Source organism: Manacus candei, unplaced genomic scaffold (assembly GCF_025592945.1).
Source record: "Manacus candei isolate 608988 ecotype Guabito, Panama unplaced genomic scaffold, ASM2559294v1 h1tg000057l, whole genome shotgun sequence".
NCBI classification, from domain to species: Eukaryota; Metazoa; Chordata; class Aves; order Passeriformes; family Pipridae; genus Manacus; species Manacus candei.
Window position 1 is genome coordinate 8,517,140 of NW_026138105.1, and position 18,910 is coordinate 8,536,049.

Genomic DNA, 18,910 nt, shown 5'->3' on the forward strand with positions numbered 1-18,910 from the left:
TCCCTAGGGAAGTTCAGTCAGAGTTGTGGAGCTGGTGCTGCTGGAGCCAGTGGTGCCTGAGCTGCTGCAGGGCAGGGCAGAGCTTTCTCAAGGCCTTGTTGCTGTTGCATAAGTGTGTGATGTTGTCTTGTAACGTTTTATATCATGTTAATCCCATCCCCACCTGAAAAGGACCTGTGTGGACTTGAGCTTTTATGCCATGTGGCACCCGAACACTTCATTTGTTTCTGTGCTATGAAAAAAAAGAAGCACCTGCACACAAATCTCATTCCTGGGGGTAAGTGTTGGCCAGGAATTGCCTTCCCCCTCCTCCATCCACCCTCCAAAGGCAGCACAGAGCTGTTCCCTGTTCCTGCCATGGAGTGGGTCCTGCAGAAACAGGTACCTTTGCTGCTGTGAGTCCCAGGAAGCTTTCCCTGGGCTGCAGGAGTGGCCACTGGAGCACCAGGGTGGGAAACTGCTGAAGGAGAAGTTGTGCCACGTGTGTGGCTGACAGGAGATTGCAGCTGTGCTGCCCCAGTGCACAGCATCCTAACGGGAGCATCCCAAAGGAGACACCACCTTCTCCAACATTCACTCCCTCACACGTTTACCTGTGGATCTCTGTGCAACAAAGCACAACCACCCTTGGACACAGGGAGGATTTGCCTGCTGAACTAATCCCTGGAGAAGGCTCCTCCTCAGGCTGGGGAAGGAACCCAAGGCAAGGCAGCCAAGCCTGGCCCTTTTGTGTGTCATCTTAGAAGTGTGTTATTGTGCATGATTAATATTTGATCATGCCTGGAACACGTGAACATGCTGACAACATTTATGTCACAACTGTATGCATTTAATAAGCATCTCATTTGAATTATTAATGTACAGGTCCCCCCAAAGTATTTTTGTGTTATAAACCCCATAATTTATCTAAGTACAAGCTGCAAGTTCGTAAATACAGCATTAAGAAGGTGGCTATTGCATAGCTGCTTTAACAAAATATCCTTTGTGGGTAAGATATATAGGCTTATTTGGAGAGGATTTAGCTGCTGGAGGAGGGCTTCTCCAAGGAAGTTATATGCTTCTTAGCTGCAGCAGACAGGGAATATAATTTTTTAGTTTGTCCTTCTTGTCAGTAGGAATCAGTTTGACCTGACTGTGCTGTCTGATCTGAGCATCTCCCCAGCCCATTGTTCACCAGAGGCAGATTTATAAAACATCTGTACAGGAAAGAGGCTGGAAGGGACACTTTGAGAGGAGAGCTGGATTAACAATTGATGTGCCAGTACACTGACTGAAAAGGAGGCAGTGAAAATACCCGGCCTGACAAGACTTGTGAGGAATCTTTTCCTTCCCAGGGTGCCTGGTGAGCAGCAGTCAGGACTGCACTGGAGAGGCAGAACAACGCAGCAAGGATGCAGTGCTGCAGCCAGGGAATGCTAGAGGCTGGAGCTGTTGTGCACAGGAAGCATTTTCCATTTACCATAATCTTCTCTGACGAGGGTCAGGCGTAGCAGCCGAGGTAACGCTCCGGGAGGGCTGTTCTGGGCAGCCCTGAGTGGGACACTGCACGTTGCACCCCTGTGTGTGTGTGACACACACAGGAAAAGTGCAGAAAGTATCTGTGAACTGCTAAAGGCACGTGAACCGTGCCCTTCTCAAGAACACTTGCTGACTGTTTATTGCTGACTGACTCTGCAGATTAAATTTGCATGAACAGCAAAAAGGAGTATGATGGGAGGGAACTTAACCTCAAAGAAACTCAGCAGCCGACACTTCGGATGTTTGAATTACATCGGAATCAAGCTCTTGATTAAATCTTAGCAATGTCAAAAGCTCAAAGCAGCAATTTTAATTGATGTCACTCCCCCCCCCCCATGTTGCTGAATTATCCCTTGCAATGTGCAGCACATCCGTGTTACTACATTAAATTTGCACGCAAAGAGGGGAGATTAGGCAATAAAGCCACGGGACAAACAGTGTGGAGTCAGGCATATCTTCTTGGCTTCGTTCACTACTGGGTGTTTTTAAAAAAGTGTTTCCAAATCTGAGAAAAACTGATTCCAGATGTGCTCATTTGAAGGATATAAAAATCACGCTAGCACCAAGATTTATCTGGATTCTGTGCTGTACCTGAATGGATAACTAGTCCCATCTTAAAAACAGAAGTGCTATGAACAATAAAAAGGCCACAGGCAAAGGTTTTAGTGCTTCCTTCCCATTAGCATCCTTTCTTCCCAGGTATTTTAGACTAACATAGCTGGGGAATTCCTCTGAGGCTCCAGCACACTGAACCAGAGGGGCCTGGTAGGACGTGGGTCGCTTGTCTGGGCTGTCGGGGCTGGACCCGTCCGTGGGTCTCTCCCCGATGTACAGGAGGCTCCGCTCCCGCGTGTCCTGCTCCGTTTTGAAGAGTTCGTACTCGGTGTGGGGCAGCTTGATGCCCAGAGCCAAGCAGCCATTCGTGGCTGTTATATCCTGCTCCACCCCAGCGCTCCAGGAGCTCGCCAGCCCACAGCTTCCAGGTTCTGAGGAGTTGAGCATCATCACCGTCACCTGGTCCATCGGCGTCACCCGAGCCTGGGTGACTTTGAAAGCCAGCTCGGTGCCGCCCCGCACCTTGGAGGAGGGGATGCCTTGGGAGTAGTGCCCAGAGGCGTAGATGGTGAAGGTGGGCTGTTTGCAGAGCGGGTCTGAGTAGTGATAGTAATACCCTTCCCAGGTGTGGTTGTTCCCGTGGAATATGAAGTACCTGGTGAGGAAGAGCACGGCGGGTCGGACCTCGCAGTGGGTGCTCACCCAGCTGCCGCTGAGCTGCATGGGCAGCTGGGCTCCGGCGGGGAGGATGGGTGGGTGGTGCTCATCAGCCCTGTATATAATCCCACAGGCTGGGCAAGGGTGCACGTGGTGCTGCAGGAGACAAAAAACGACTCTGTAAACTGATAGGCAAAAAAAAAACCCTTTCAGAATATTCCAAAAGCTCGAACTCCCCCGGTCCACACCAGGGTGCTGCACTGCAGGGAGCCCGGCACGAGGCATCCGAGCAGATTAAGTGAGATAAAGCGCTGCCCTGGCTCTTTGCTATTCTGGTAGCTGAAGGACAGAGGGCTGTGTCCTGCGGCTGCCCCGTGCAGGGCCGCTGAGGACAGGCCGAGGGAGGAGGGCAGGGCAGGGCAGAGCTGCTGCCAGGGCAGGGAACGCTCCCCCGGGACATCCCACCACTTTTCCAGGGCAAGCTGGGTGAGGATGGGGGTGCTGGGAGGTGTCAGCTCCACCACGGCGTTTCTGCACCGGTTCAGAACAATGACACAGTGTTTTTGGCAATGGAAAAGGCTGTGAAACCTTCCCGTGGGGAGGCTCCTGTGCCTGTGCTGCACCGCGGTGAAGGAGCCTCTCCAGGACAGCCAAAATCCCGGCGTGTTCTGCTTCTCCTTCACCCCATTCCTGCCCGTGCTCCCACATCCAGGGCTGTGTGTGAGGACCAGGATGGGGCAGGTGGGGAGGGAGAAGGACAGAGGGCTTTCCCAGCAGCCAGAATGGGAGAAGAAAAGGACCCACTGCAGAAGGAGGCCCTGACCTTGGCTCCCCCTCCTGTGCTGCCTGCAGAGCTCTGAGTCAAACCAGCCCTGCCCCTGATCCGCTGCCAGCAGGGGTTTTTTGTAGCCTGGAATTTTTTCTTATACTTCATATATCACAACTGATTTATTTTTAAATAAGCAGGGTTTGAACATTATATAATTTTCTAGAACACGAGCTAATCTTTACTGAACTGTCATAGGCAAGAAGGTTAAATAACTCAGTAGTTAACTGTAGGGTGGGTAATTTACATGCAAGTTGATTGGAGTCTACTGTAATTTAGTCATTTTCAGCTTGCTTTACTGCTACTGTCACGTTAATGAGTGCTGACAGTACACAGTACATTATGGCTAAATAATCCCAGAAGTTGGCAAATATATATGCTCTCCTTAGGCAGGAAATTCTTTGATAATGAAAGGTAATTTGGGGAGAATGGGTTTCTTTAAAACAGATATAAATTTAAGGGAAAAAGAGTGGTATTTTCGTAAAGAGAGTTAAAAAATAATTCCTAACATAGCTGTGTAACTCACCAGCAAAGGCAAATGGATGTCAATTCAGAGAAAATAAAAAGAAGTAAAAATTCTGTGCTCAATAAAATTATCACTACAGACATGGAGCCAAAAATCTTACTTGCTTAAACCAGTTGTGTGAAGTTATTTCTAATATATGGCAGCTTCTAATTATCGCCAAGTGGTGACATCATGTGTGGGTCCATTGGAGAGCTGTTGCCTGATTAATTACAGGGCTACTTTCAGAGAGTGAATTTCAGTATCTTTAGGTTTGGTTTTAAATTAACTTTTAAAAGTGTTTATGTTTACCATCTGGTTTTGCTCATATATATGGTTTTGGCCCGAGATAACACAAGTTTAACCAATTTGAGAATGTTGCTTTTGAGAGGGAGAGGGGTGTTGCTCTGTGTTTTTCAGAGTTCAGTTGGTGCAGTTCAGGGAAATGTTGGGGAAATGTTGCCCCAAAATAGTTTTTTTCCCAGTTATTTCCATTCTATCTGGTAAAGTTCAGAGAGGGTTTTTTCATCCCATCTCACTGCTCAATCATTTCTGAATTGATCAGTTGTGATTCAGATGGAAAGGTGCTTTCCTGGGAATAAACTGACCTGCTGTAAAATATAAAATAAAATAGAATAAAAGGCCAGCAAGTCTCCTGCTCAGTTTTACGTACATCAGAACGGAAGTTTGATTTCTGTGTAATAACATAATTGTATTGGGGGCAACTGCCTCTGCTAATGGCGTTACACCGGGGACTGATGAGTTACTGGCAGATGGTGCTGCCTCGCTCCTCTCCCCCTGAGCACCCCCCAAGGAGGGAAGGAGAGGGCAGGAAGATGAAGGACAGAGCAGGCAGCTCTAACGACGTGCAGCCCGAAGCCTCCATGGATTTCGGTGTGGCAAAATAGGAAACAGCATTTCCTAGGAAAACATGGAGCCAAAGCAAGGCTGTTAACTCCAGGCCCACGCCAATGCAGGCTCGTTCCCTGTGTTGGTTTTGCTGAGCTTTCACCCACTCCAGTCCCACTCTGTCAGGAAGGGAGAGGGTGAACCCCACGTGCTGCAGAGCACCCGGGAACATGCACCAGCAGCCCCACACTGCCTCACCCTCGTGTCCTTAGGACAGGGGGGCAAAGTGCAGCAGGCACTACTCAAACAGCAAGGAAATAAACGCTGGCAAAGCCTGTGACCCGGTGAGGGGACCATGTAAAGGCCCCATCCTTACCACGGCGCTCTGCAGGGGTCGCTGGTAACCGGTGGGGCGGTAGTGGAGCCTCTCCACCCAGTCCGTGTGGATGTCCCCCAGGTACAGCTCCTCCACCAGCTGGCTCCCGCTCTGCCCCGGCTGCAGCAAGGGCTGGTAGTGCTTCTCCACCCGCACCAGGCTCAGCTCGTGCATGGCAAAGCCCAGGGCGGCCGTGCAGTCGTGCTCCGTCTTGGCGCTCAGCAGTTCGTAGAGGGCTCCGGGGGCCCAGGCGCGCCCCGGGGGCAGGAACCCCCCGCAGCCCTGCCCGGAGGTCTGGTTGATCCAGGAGGCCACCTCCCGCATGGCCCTCTGGCTGTGGAACACGATGCCGACCTTGTGCAGGTGGTAGTCGGCCTCGGTGGCGCCGCGGGTGATCCAGGAGGCCTGGCGGAGCCGCAGCTTGCCCTTGATGACCAGCGTGTAGGAGGGGTCGCGGCACGAGGGGTCCCAGTAGTAGAACTGGAAGGCCTTGAAGAGCCGGTTGGCGTAGAACAGGTAGGAGCGGGTGAGGAACTCGGGCCCCGGCCGCACCTCACACCTGCAGGAAAGGCCGTCCTGAGCCGTCGGGGTGCGCGGGGTGAGATCCCTCCCCGGGCCGTGGGGGGACAGGGGACAGCACAGGGCCGGGAGCAGCACCGTGGGCAAGAGCCTCCCACACCTGGTGGCCACTCTTGGGTGATTTTAATGGGCATCTGCCACCAAAATGTGAGAGTGCTGGATACAGGACCTGTCTTGGGCTGGGGCGGGAGGCCTGGCAGGGGCTGGGGGCGCATTCCCAGGAGAACTGGGTGTCCTCCCAGGGTTTTAGGGTCACCTTTCCAGGGGGGTTAGGGGGATGCCTTGCTGGGGTCAGGGTTTGGTGGTGCTTTACCCGGGGCTTTAGGGACACGTTTCCAGTGATCAGGGGCGTATTGTCAGGGTCTGGGGGAGCGTTCCCGGGGTTCCAGGGGTGCCTTCCCAGGGTTGGGGGGTGCCTGCCCGGGGTGCGGGGGTGCCTTACCCGGTGGAGACCCATCGGCCCTCCAGGCGGGGCGGCAGCCGCGCTGCGATCCTGGCGCCGTCCTGCAGGTGGCGGAGCTGCTGCCGGCACCGCGGCTCCCAGCGCAGGGGCGGCTCCGCGGCCGCGCAGGCTGCGAGGGACAGGGAAGGGACAGGGACAGGGACGGGGACAGGGACAGGGACAGGGACAGGGAAAGAGGGAGAGGGAGCGGAGTCAGCACTGCGGGGCCGGCACCGACCGCCGAGGGCCCCGAGCGGCCGGAGAACACACCCCCAGACGGGTGAACTCTCAGCCCTTAGCTCAGGGCACAGGTTTTTCTTTTTCGCTCAGGTTTTCCCACTTGAGTTTCATCTGAATCCAACTGTTTTTCAGACGAAATCTTCAAATAAAACCGAGCGCTCTTTGTTCATGTTCTCTTTCTCTCTCTCTCCCTCCCGGGCTATTGTTGAGGCAGTGACTGGAACATGGAATTACAGCATGGGAACATTGGCCTCGCCTGTCGCCCGCCATAAGGACAGTAATTCTGTCACTTACCTCATTTCCCATAACAACGGATGTTATTGGCTTAGGGAATGTGTGAACACTCAGCTAAATCCTGAAGACCTTTGCATGCACACACACACATGTACATATATTCCTATATATTATTCACTCTACTTAAGCTAACCTCTCTGGCGCTCACCGTGGGCTTGCTTCACTAAGAAATTTGGGATTTGCCTCTTCATAACACCACGGAATGAGCTCTCAGGGAAGCTCCTTCTGACACCCCACCAATTCTCTGCTGTCCTACAACTGCCCTGTCTGGCAGAGCCCAGTCCCTGGTCCCGGTGGTGCTCAGCCCAGCCAGGGGTTTATGAGCCCAGGTAGGGTTTGCTTGCTCCAGCTGTACTTTGCAATTTACCCAGGAGTGTGCTGGACATTTTCAAGCCAGCCTTTATTCACTCCATACCAATGTGAGGACACAGGTTGATTTCCAGCCTGCCTATCAGCTGGAACAAAAGATCCAACATCTATATTCCCTTCCCACGGAATGACGATGTGAAATGTTTGCACACCCTGTGCCTCAGTCCAGAAGCTCAAGACAGAGTAACAACTGCTCATCTTAGTCCCTGTGTGCCACATATGTACCTTGATATATAACCTGAACCATCCTGTGATCCTTACAGGGAGATTTGCCTAAACCAGACCTTTCACTGGGAAGAGAAACCCCAAACCATCTGACTGCATGTGAGAGAAGGGACAGGTGAGATCATGCAGGGTTTGGAGAGTGCAATCACCTTCCTAACAAGTGTTTGTGGATGAACCTGGCACAGACAGATCTGCTGCAAACCATGGGCAAACTACGAGCCGTTGAGCAATGTCAGCAGAATTCCCTGGCTCACGAGCTCCTTATGGAACACAAATATAAACAGGGTTAGAATCACAGCTGGGATCTGCCAGGGAGGTTCCCCAGATCTCCATAGCCAATTTGTTCTGAGACAGGAGTTTCTCATCCCTGGCATCAACATATCCTCCACACAGGGTTAAATGCCTGTTACAGATCTCCCACATCCAAGTTTGTCACAAACAAAGCCCCAGACCAAGTCAAGTGGGAATTTGGTAATTAAACTGCTGTTTAAGTCAGAATGTGTGACAAAGCAGAGGGATTCCCACTCAAACAGTATTTTGTTATCAATCTAGTAACACATAATTGTCTGATGGACAAATTCAGTCACTCCACTGTGGCACCACCATATGCAGAGGGTTTACATGTCACAGTAGCAGGATCCTTCAAATGTATTTGTGTAGGCTGAAGCACACAAACCACGAGACTACCACGAGAGTAAACACATGGAAAGTGAAGCCCCCAGAGAAGCAGCAGAGCAGTACCAGAAGCAGCCCAAAGGCCATGGAAACCAGTCTTGGATTTCTGGTACCTTGCTATGCACTGCACTAGAGTGAACCAGTGGGAAAGGCACATTATTAGTGTTCAGGGCTCTTTTTGGAGCAGAGTCACAATTCTATAGTTCTCACTGTCTTTAAGGGCTGGACATGGAGAGCGGGCACATCCAACTCCTTCACAACTGCTTGCACTAGTGCTTCCTAAGATGCAGTTCTTGTGAGTCTTCATATGAAAATAGGAAAATATTGGATGACAAGACCCGTTGCTATTAGCTAAACCTTTAGTTTGGCAGCTGCAGTGTGTGTGAGGCTGCCCCATGAGTGCCAATTTAGTAGAGCCATTAGGAGCTGGGCATCTCCATCCTCATCCCAGTTCTGCCAGGACTTTGCTCTGTGATCCCGTGTGCTCCCTACTCCCAGGGCTCTTTTTTTACTCGTGTGCAGGATGTGCCAAGTTTCATCTGACTGCCCTGAGAGGCCCAATTACTGGCAAAGCTTTTGGAGAGCCATCAGAACAAGGGCAGTCCAAAACTGAACCACACTTCAAACAAACATGAAATTATTATCCTAGAGAATCCAATAAACTGAAATAACTATATTTGTATTAGAGGCAATGGACATAAGGGTCAGATTTGCTCTTGCCCATAACCACAGAATGACCCCAGAGGTGTCAGTGCAATATATAGCTACATAGTGTATAGCTATAGAATATACACAATATAACCCCTTTTTCAACTCTCTAACTGTGCTCTGTGTATGTTTATTGCAGCAGAAGCTTCAATATCTGACTGAACCCTTAGTGCTACTTTTGGCAGAAGCACTAAAAGTCTGCATTGTTTGGGAGCACAGACACTTTGGCAGTGCAGTCACTGCATTTTGACACATTCAATAGAAAAGGGAATTTTTATAATCTGGATCAAACTCCACAGGGAAAGAAAAAAAAAAAAAAAGGAAAAAAAGCCTCCAGAATGTAAATATTTGACATGATGGGAATTCCTAGGGATTTTGTCTTAATTGTACACAAGGCTCCAAGCTGGATGCATCCTCAAACCAAAACCTATTGGCTTGTGTCCAAATCTTGTGCCTGCTTTTTTCTCTCAATTACTCCAGCTCAGCCCCACCAGATCCAAACATCCTTTCAAGCTGGAAAATTTCAGTTCCAGCCCTAAAATCTGTAGTTAGGGCACATCTCTATTCCAAGAGCAGCATAAAGTGGCTGTCACTCATATGTCACTCTGTTACTCAGCCCCCGGTGAAGCACATCAGAGCAGCTCCTCTGTCTTAAGAGAGACACAAATTAACTGCTCTAACTTCTTGGGCAGGAGGAAGGAATTATTCACAATTCATCTTTGAGACAAAAATACTCATTCATAGGAAAATCTAAAAAACTCCCCGGCTGTGATCTCTTCCCCTCGCTCTTATCCCGTCTGTCTGTATTGATTAACCACAAGCGTTTCCAGAGAGCTCCTCAGCACAGAAACTAGACAAAACAGGGTCTTTTTCCAGCTTTTCAGTGCGTGCTGCATCCCAAGGACTGGCCCAAAGTCTCTGAGCAAGGGGGCTGCACAAACACTCCAGCAACCAGGAATGGCAGGACCTGGAACGGCCGCTCATCCCCGCGATCGGCACAAACTGGGTCAAGCCTTGGGACAGCACAGTGGCAAATACTGACCAGCTACTCCAGTGCTCATTTGTACAGGACCCACAGCATCAAATGATGGAAAGACAGAAGTGGAAATTCCCCACAAAATAAATTTTGGTAAAGCTAAGATGAAAGATCCCAAGCCTGGGAATGAGAGCCTGCCAGTGGGGTTGTGCTACACAAGGGCTGTGTGCTCCAGATTCAGACCCACTTCTCACTTTCAAAGGAAATAAAACATCAACCAAGAGAGAAATACTGCAATATTCCTTGTTGGAAACAAATCTTGTTTGTGTTCCTCCAAGCAGATTGACTTTGGAAAAAAGCAAAGTTGAGTCACACATCTGTTTCTTCATAAATGGAGGAGAAAATGCATATATTACAGTTTGCACCAAGTTAGTTACTGTAGATCAGCTCTTCTCCAGAGCTAGATTGCTAAATCTGTTGCATGTTATTGCCTCCTATGGCCAGAATTTATTATTCCCATTTATAATTCTAATGTTTCAGTTAGTCACCCATTCACAGGGATAAGATCAGGGCCTGAAGTCATGGAGCATTACACATTTCTTCATTTAGAGATGACATAAAACCTTTGATATTTTCTGAGGAATGTTCAGATTGGAAAGAAATGGACGATAAGGAACATATCAATATGTTCTGCATAAGCGAATTATACTTTTCCACACAGACTTCACTAACAGAGCAAAACAGTGTTTCCTTAGCATTTTTCTCTCCTGAGAGCACGTAGAGTGGATTTTGGGTTAGCCACTAAAGGAATAAGCATTCTTTTAAAAGCAAACAAAATGGTTGTATTTAGCAAATCAATTTTTCTTGCATTTGTGTGCAGATCAAGTTAGTGGTGCTTTTAATTCATTCAGAATAAGGCATTCCCAAGAGAACAGCTGTGTGGAATGAGATACATTTTATATTATGATATAAAGTTATAAAACTTAAATAACACCCACTGGGGGTGGAAAGCTGTATCACAGCAGAACCTTGCATTTTGCCTATCTGCAAACTGAACCCAGTTCAGGAGAGGACTTAAGCACATGCTTAAGTCTAATTGGTTTCAGTGAAACTTAAGCATATGCTTGAAATTAAGCCAGTACGTGAGCATTTTTCCTGATTAGTAATGCCTCCCTGAACTGGAGCCAGAATGTGGTCAAGTGGTTGAGGGAGGATGCCAGTGCTTTCACTGGAGTACTGTTTGGCTTCTGGAAAAGTATTTCTATTATTCATCCTTTCTCTCATTTGTCTGTAAAAAGGGTATATTCACATATAGCTGTTTCACCAGTCTGGTGCTCAGTTCATGCTATTTATAAAATGCTTTAAATTCACTGGATGTTTCTCAGTTCTGCTTTCTGGGCTGGCACAGTAACTGTGCTGTATGGGAACTATCATTGCAGAGCATCACCTTGGGTTTCCTGTGCACAGCAGAGCATAATCATGTATGAAATTCTGCAGATCCTCGGAGGAAACTCGGCCGACTCAAAATCCCAAGTAGCTCAGGATTTTAGAGAAGTTTTCAAAACATACTTGCACCACATACTTGTAGCACAATAGCAAGTGGGCTCAGACATCATAGTCTATGGCTTCAGCCTAGCTTTGTTCTGAGGCTGTGACCGTTGTCTGATTTGTCTCATGTCCACAGTTAAAATAGTGAAGGACTTGTGGTGAGTTGCCTGGAGGGTTTTAAGGCACTAGAGAAGTAAATATTTTGCTCTTGGAAACATGGAATCGTGTGTTTCTCTTGTAAGTGTCGTGTCCAGCAATAGATGACAAGACAGATGGGATTTGTGGTAGGGTAGTGGAGGAAAGAGAAATGCCTCAAAGATCTTCTTCAGTATAAACTACATTTGAATAAAATGGCTTCTTAAAACTGCCCTCTCTGGCTCTTCACCCCAAAAAACCCAGGCCTAGCTCTGTGAATGAAATTCAAGAGCTTGATCCCAGTTTCACTGGAGTGGGTAAACAGGAAAGGTCCCGTGACTGTACCAACACAGCATCAGCAGCTTATTTAGAAGCTGCCCACCCCCACAGACTGACAGTAAACACTCCATTTGGAGAAAGAAGGGATACCAAGGAGAAATGGGATAGGGAATATCGTGGAATTATTTGAGTTGGAAGGTACCTTACAGATCATGATATTCCCAAATGTGGTGAACTAAGCAAGACATGTAAGAGCTGGCATAGAGGACACGTGATGACAAATGAAAGCACGAGGGGCGGATGCGAGTCCATCTTCCCAAGAGATCTACAATTCATGGTAACCAAAACACCACCATCTTCAGCTACACAGAGATCTACTCACAACACACTGTCCTGACAGATGCAGGAGCCATTTCACTTCATGTTCCTCCCAGAAGATGTTCTGCAGACTTGGAAAGATGGGGGTCTCTGTTTTTTCCACAGCTAAATTGGTCAGTGCCAAAAGACTGGAGAACAGCTGAGCAATTCCCCAGCCTTACTGAGAAAAATAAATGGGTTCAGCCTACACTAACATACCTTGGCTTGTGTTAAACTTTGATTGGTGTTGCCACATAAGTTTGGCACAGGCAAATATATAACCAAAACCCAAAAGAAAATGAAGGAAAGAAGGGTGATGCTAGAGCTTTTTTCTTTGAAAACTGCTGAAAGTTTGAATTTCAACTTAGTGAGATAGGTGAGACCATAGTGAGATGACCTCAAACCCCTGGGTACCTGAACAGTGAGAACACATGAAGGAAAGCATTTGTTTGCAAAACCAAAAGCAAGCAAACTCAGTCCAAGGCTGAACAATACCCGGGGGGTACTATCACAGCTCAATTAAATTGTTAGAATTGTGGAATTCACATTCTGACCAAATGGATATATTACATCTATCTTCCTTAATTTAGATGAGTTGGAAACTCATTAGAAGAAACAGCACACGGATGTGGAATTAATGCCACACTGACATTCTGAATGCATAGAGCACCCATGCAGGTTTTGGCAACCCCCTCACACCCCTGCCCAGACACTTTATTAGTGGCTATCGTGGCCATTTGTAATAGTGATGGCTAAGCATTTTTTTCTCCTGGAGTGCTTTGAAGAACGGAACAAGTAATCAGCCATGGCTTGGCTATAAAATGTCAACCTCATTTCAAACGTCTAAATCACTCACATGGACCATGAGCGCAGAGAGGACCACCCACCACATAATATTAACATAAATACAGCATTTACCCAAAGCAACTGGAACTGGAGGGAGTTGAGAGTAGAACAACAAAAAATGGTGAGGGGGTGGGAGGGATTGGGTTACGAAGCAAGATTAAAAGAGCAGAGCACATGTAGCCTGGCTGAGCTAGATGGACATGATAACAGCCTATAAATATTCACAAAGCACAAACACCAAGGAAGGGAAGGAATTTCTTGCAGCGAATAAAGAGATTCTGTTGGGAGTGAATGAAGAGAGGAAAAACATGTGGCTCGTATGTGGGGTGAACTTCTCGAGGCACAGTATTGTAGGCAGGGCAAGTCCACTTGCTTGGCAGGATTTTGAGGGATTGAGCAAAGCATGAGTTCAGCGGGGAAGAACCCGCTCTTGGCAGGGAGTTGGCGGGATAATCTGAGTGGCCTTTCAGTCTCCCACTGCCATGGAGCCATCCCAGCTCCCCACTCCCACGGGAGACAGCTGCTCTCCTGTGTGAGCACATTGTTCACTGTCCTGCTCATCAAAATCACTGCCTGGCTCCTCTGGGACTAGAAATGAGGCATTTAGGTGTGCAGAGACAGAAGCAACTGCAAGAGGTACTAAACTGCTGGACACAGCTGGGAATCCCAGCAGGTCCCTGCAATGTCAAGTGCTCACCGTTGAAAATCTAAATCCAGGAAATGAGGTTATAAACCCACTAAAGCAGGAAGGATCCTTTTGTTCTCTCCTTATTTAACACCTAACACAACAGGACTCTTGGCGCTGCTGCAAGGATACTGTTTACAGTAATAAAACCAGGATCTAATAGGATCTAATAGGCTGAGGCTACTTGGCTCCTGAGAAGCCAAGGATGAGAAGGGCATTCCAAAGCAGTCATAGCAGAGATACCCTCAGGAACAAAAAGCTCTGCAGAAAGGTGGTAAACTGATCCAGAGCCCACACCAGAAACACACACACATGTTTAACTTAGAGCCACAAGTGACCACAGAAAAAGGTCTTACTTGTTCAGCTGAAGCACAGAATTAAAGCTACTCCTAACATGTGTTTTGGGGTCTGGGTGTGGTTTCTAGATAGCCTGAAATTTCAGTCTACTGTTTTGCCTGTCAGCATTAGCCAAGTCTTGATGTGTTCCAGTTTTCCTAAACTCTGCCGACAGATGCTGAAATCAAAGTTGACATTCAACCTACGCGCTGCATAATCTAATAACGGCACTCGTGCTACTCAAAGCTAACAAAACCTGGGAGCTTTTCTGCAGCAAAGCTTTCCTGTCGTTTTTGGGTTTATCTCTCTTTTCCAGGCAGTCTAATTGGAAAAAATGATTTTTGTTTTCTCCGAAAAGCTTTAAAAATAACATGTCATTGTGTTTTTGTATCACCGGGGGAGATCCAAGCTGTAACCTGCCATGTCCAGCACTTGTGGATTTAGTAAGAGTGTGAACAAGGTGAATCCAATTGTCTCAGTGGGGAGCTTGGTGTATACATTGATCCCAGAGTGCAGGGTGAAAACCTGCTTCCAAAGGCCTCACTCTTTGAGTTAGACAAGGCCAAAATGTCACACATTTGTCAGTGTTTCTTATTAACCCAGGAGAAACCGTGGGGGACTTTTTCAGTGCTTGACTAAATGGGTACACTCAAGTTTAAAGCATTATTTTAAAATCTAAACTGTAGCAAATCTCTTCAAACACTCTGTGGTGAGACTCCTCCTGCTGATTTATGTCCCATCACACCAGCTGTAAGTCAAGAGCTGTTGTTGCACTGATCCAACTGTCTATCTAACAGTGCCACAGGAGCTGAGCTTCTCTGCTGCATTCTCAGTTTCAATTGAATTCAAACTGTGATGATTTAATAAGCTATTCAGTAAAAATTAGAAAACATCAATATGAGAGACACGATTATCACACCATCACCCTGCTAAAACTCAAAAATAATGATGGATTTCAACCCTCTTATCACTTCACACTCTGGAGCTTTGGCATTTCAAATAGACATCAGATAGAGAAAAAGAACTTGTCTAATTTTGCATTTTAGAGCATAAGACCTTTTAACTCCTTAAAGAAAAATACCCCACAGATTGCAGATTACTAACCCCTCAGATCTTACACAACTTAAGATGGGAAGAGAAGGAGCTGTTCTATGAATCATATTTTCAGTTTCTGGCAGCACTGTTAGCCTACAGAAGAAGGGTTACACATTGAAATTCTCACGTTCTCACTGTCACTTTCTTGGGATTATTATATCTGAGATACAACATCGTAAAAATCAGGAAGTTTCTCTTCTTTCACACCTTTATCTTCCTCAGCAAATGTGAGAAAACCAAAGCACTTGTGTAAGAGCATTGTATAGGTGCTTCCTAATTGTGAGGTTGATTTTAGCAGTGATTGTATCTCATCCATGAAAGCATTGTCTTTATGGATGACATATGCTGTGTTGTGGGGAAACACAGGATCCCACTGAAAGCAAAATCTCTTTCCAAACTTTGTTCTGCCAGATGCAGCCTCCCCTAGCATTGGATTGCAGCTTTGGTTTTCTTCACAGCAATTTCTGGCTTTTGAAAATCTCCTTACTCAACAATTTGTGCTTGTGGGGAAAATATAGAAACCACACGATATTTTTTTCACTTGTGCTTTTTTTTTTTTACTTCTCAGCCCTGTTTTTATCTATATCCATATACTTTGAAACGTGGCTAACCTATAATTATTGGAAGAACAAATAGAGTCATATCACACAATCTGGCATGACACGCTAGTTGTTGATTTTTTTTGGCCAGCTTGAGAAATGAGGAAGAAAAACCGCCAACTTGGTAAAAATAAATTAGCTAAGTAAATATTACCCAAATAAACATTTGAACCAAAGACAATGACGTTGGTTTAATAGTAACTACAGATTTATGCATGAGTAAATACACACATCTCTATATTGAATGTAGTACTATCACTTATGGGGTTCTCTTGCTAATCTCATAACTGAATGCAACTGGTGATCTTACCTCAACACTGTCATTTCCAAACTTAAAAATAAACATTGGAAGCAAGAATAGATCTTTTATGTTAAAACCGTGCTGGAGAAGCTACAAATGAAAAATATCAGCGTGGTGTTATTGGAATGTAAAGACTTTAATGAAAGCTTAGGTAAAACTCAGCAAGTCTCTGGGGACATTTCCAGGAATGAGCGATTCTTTTCTGGAGGAGACTCCAAAATCAGATCCAGTTACCTAACTAAAGTGCCTTTACAACTAATTATGCACTGGTGTCATGCTTATGCTGATTTTCAGCTTTATGCAAAATGCAGAATGCCAGTCTTGCTCACAGTGAAGTCACTGGCAAACCTTGCTTTGATTTTAATGAGTTCTGGGTCTGACTTAACTCTTTAAATAGTTGTCTTAAGGTCCAGTTTCTGTTCTTACCGAAATCATTGGAAATTCTCTCACTGATATCAGACACAAGAAGCAGAGGGTTTAAGTTAGACTGAACTAAAAGAAATTGTATGGGAATTGAAGAAAGTATTCTAATTAGACTTCAGTGACTAATCTTACATAGTGCAGTATAACAGAGCAGAGCAACTTGAACTAATAAAATACACAGAGAATACACATTTCTCAACCTGTTAAGCCTTATCATTGTGAACAACACATGGCAAGACCCTGCAAAAGGAGAACAGAAAAGTTACCCTACAGAAGTGCCATGCTCAGAGATTTCTTCCTCTGGTTTGGTCCTTTACACTTTATGCAAGTAACATCCAATAGCTGTCACTACATGATTGTTTTGCAATGACCATTAAACTAAGCCCTGAGTTGGAGAGGCAGGTTAGTGTGATATTTTGCTGCCCAAAGCCTCAGAGGAGTGAACTAAGTGGCAGAAAGGAAGCTAGCAGGAACCCAGGTGCCTGGATTTCCAGTGTCCAGACTGCACAGGGCCCTCAGGGACATCCTCCCACCCTTCCTTTCACCTGCCCCTTCTGTCCAGGGATACTGAGTTCTGCTTTGGATTTCTTAGGAAAATACTGCCTGAGGATGGAGGAGCCTCCCTCAGGCTCTGCTCCTTGTTGTAAACAGAAATAATTTTGTGCTTTTTTCACAGCACAGTTGCCTTTGTTCTCCCATATGGTCTCTTAAGCCAGAACCTTTTCTTCTGAAACTGGTCCAAGAACTGTGGGGTTGAAAGATGCCTTTTTGAAAGGGAGCCACAAAGATGCAGCCTGTGCTGCTCCGAGGGTCTGTCTGCACAGCTGGGGCTCAGTGTCATGTCCCTGGAACAGGAGACTACTTATGAGGTTACCCCTTGCCGGGGCAGGTGCTGGGTCCTCCTGGGGGTAATAGCGAACTCTCAGTGAGAATCACCCCTAAGCCCTTCCTGCCCTAAACTCCGCTCACCGCGCACCGCGCTCCGGACCGGAGCAAGCTGTGGCGGCAGAGGGGATGCCCGGCAGAGTTTCTGGGGAGGGGGCAGCGACCCCCACCACTTTGGAAGCCCCAGGTGGGAGGCAGAGGCTGAGCCCCAGCCCAGCACCGCCCTGGGCAGCTCAGCACCGTCCCGCCAGCCCTTCTGGCATCCCCGCCCGGCGCTCACTCAGAGGGGGGCACGGGAAGGGTCAGTCCCCCCTCCCGGTCCCACAGCTCGGGGGCAGCATCCCTGGGCGCCGGGGTCCCTCCGGGGCGCTGCCCGCCCGTCCCCTCCTCCGGCAGCGGGCGGTGGGAGCCGCGGGGCAGCGCGGGGGTCGCTCCGGACCACTCCCGGCTCCTCCGCGGGTGCGCACGGCGGGGACACCCTGCCCGGGTCGGGCGGGCACCGGGGGCGAGCCGGGCAGGGACCGAGCGAGCGGGGCCCTGTCCCAGCACCAGGTGCCTCCTGCCCGGGTGAGGACACTCCGGGAGCCCCGTCCCAGCGCCGGCCCCGCCGAGACCCGCCCTGCGACTTCCCTGCGCCCTCCGGGCAGTCCACTTGCCCCCTCCTCGCGCGCTTCTTGCAGCCCTCTCGCACCGTCCCTTTGCCGTTTCTTTGCATCCTCTTTGCACTCCCCTTGCAGTTTTCCTGCATCCTCCTTCCCGGTCCGCCGCGCTCTCCTCGCACCCTCCTCTCACACTCCTTGCACGCTGCTCCTCTGCGCTCCCCACACCGTCCCCTTGCACCCTAATTCCCTGCACACCCCCAGCACCCTCCTGCCCCTTCGCAGCGCCCGGGTGGGCGAGGGAGGTGCCGGGGAGCACTCGGAGGGGACGACCCCGGCTCCGCCACCCTCCTGCCGCCCCGGGACGGCACCGGCGGCCGGTGGCACCTACCTACGAGCAGCCCCGCGAGCCACCAGCACCGGACCATGGTGCCCGCTGTGTTCCCCGGCCAGAGGTGCCCGCGGAGCTCAGCGGGGCGCGGGGCCCGGCGGTGCAGCCATGGGCCGCCTCCGGCGCTCCGGTGCCCGCGGCGGCGGCACCGCGTCTCCAGCCCGCAGGCGTCCTGCTCAGCCCGAGCCTCGCGGAGGGAGAAAGGGGGAAAAAGAGAAAAAAAAAAAAAAAAGTATGTATTTTAAAATAAAGTAAAAAAAAAAAATAAAAAAACTTAAACCCCGCAGCCCACCCCGCCTTCGCCGCCGCGCAGCGCGTCCCCCCGGCTGCTGATGGCTTTAATGGAGCTTGGCAGCCACAGGTTCCCGCTGCCAGAAGAGGTGGAGACTCGGCCGCCTGCGCCCCACATGCGGCCGCGCACCGCACACGCGGGGGAGGAGGAGGAGGAGGAGAGGAAAAGGAGGAGGAGGAGAAGGGCAGCCCCGGCCCGGCACCGCAGACCGCGGACGGGCACCCCAGAGCAGAGCCCGCACCCCCGAGCAGAGCCCGCACCCCCCAGAGCAGAGCCCGCACCCCAGAGCAGAGCCCGCACCCCCGAGCAGAGCCCGCACCCCCAGAGCAGAGCCCGCACCCCCGCCGC

The 18,910-nt window shown here is 48.9% G+C and overlaps 1 protein-coding gene across 1 annotated transcript; it reads right to left on the bottom strand.

Moving 5' to 3' along the window:
- Nucleotides 1-815: 815 nt before the first annotated feature.
- On the bottom strand, nucleotides 816-18,638 carry APCDD1L (APC down-regulated 1 like). Its single transcript, XM_051803098.1, has 4 exons — nucleotides 18,271-18,638; nucleotides 6,305-6,434; nucleotides 5,284-5,842; nucleotides 816-2,886 (listed from the first exon to the last, which is right to left on the bottom strand). Exons 1-4 carry the CDS (start codon nucleotides 18,305-18,307, stop codon nucleotides 2,122-2,124), a joined length of 1,491 nt encoding a protein of 496 aa, XP_051659058.1. The 5' UTR covers nucleotides 18,308-18,638; the 3' UTR covers nucleotides 816-2,121.
- Nucleotides 18,639-18,910: the final 272 nt, after the last annotated feature.

Excerpts from the sequence above, each read along its gene's own strand:
- APCDD1L (XM_051803098.1), bottom strand. The coding sequence starts at position 18,307 with ATGGTCCGGTGCTGGTGGCTCGCGGGGCTGCTCGTAG. Across the intron at positions 6,435-18,270 it reads GCTCGCGGGGCTGCTCGTAG|CCTGCGCGGCCGCGGAGCCG; the intron begins GTAGGTGCCACC and ends TGTCCCTCGCAG. Across the intron at positions 2,887-5,283 it reads GACCCCTGCAGAGCGCCGTG|CACCACGTGCACCCTTGCCC; the intron begins GTAAGGATGGGG and ends TGTCTCCTGCAG.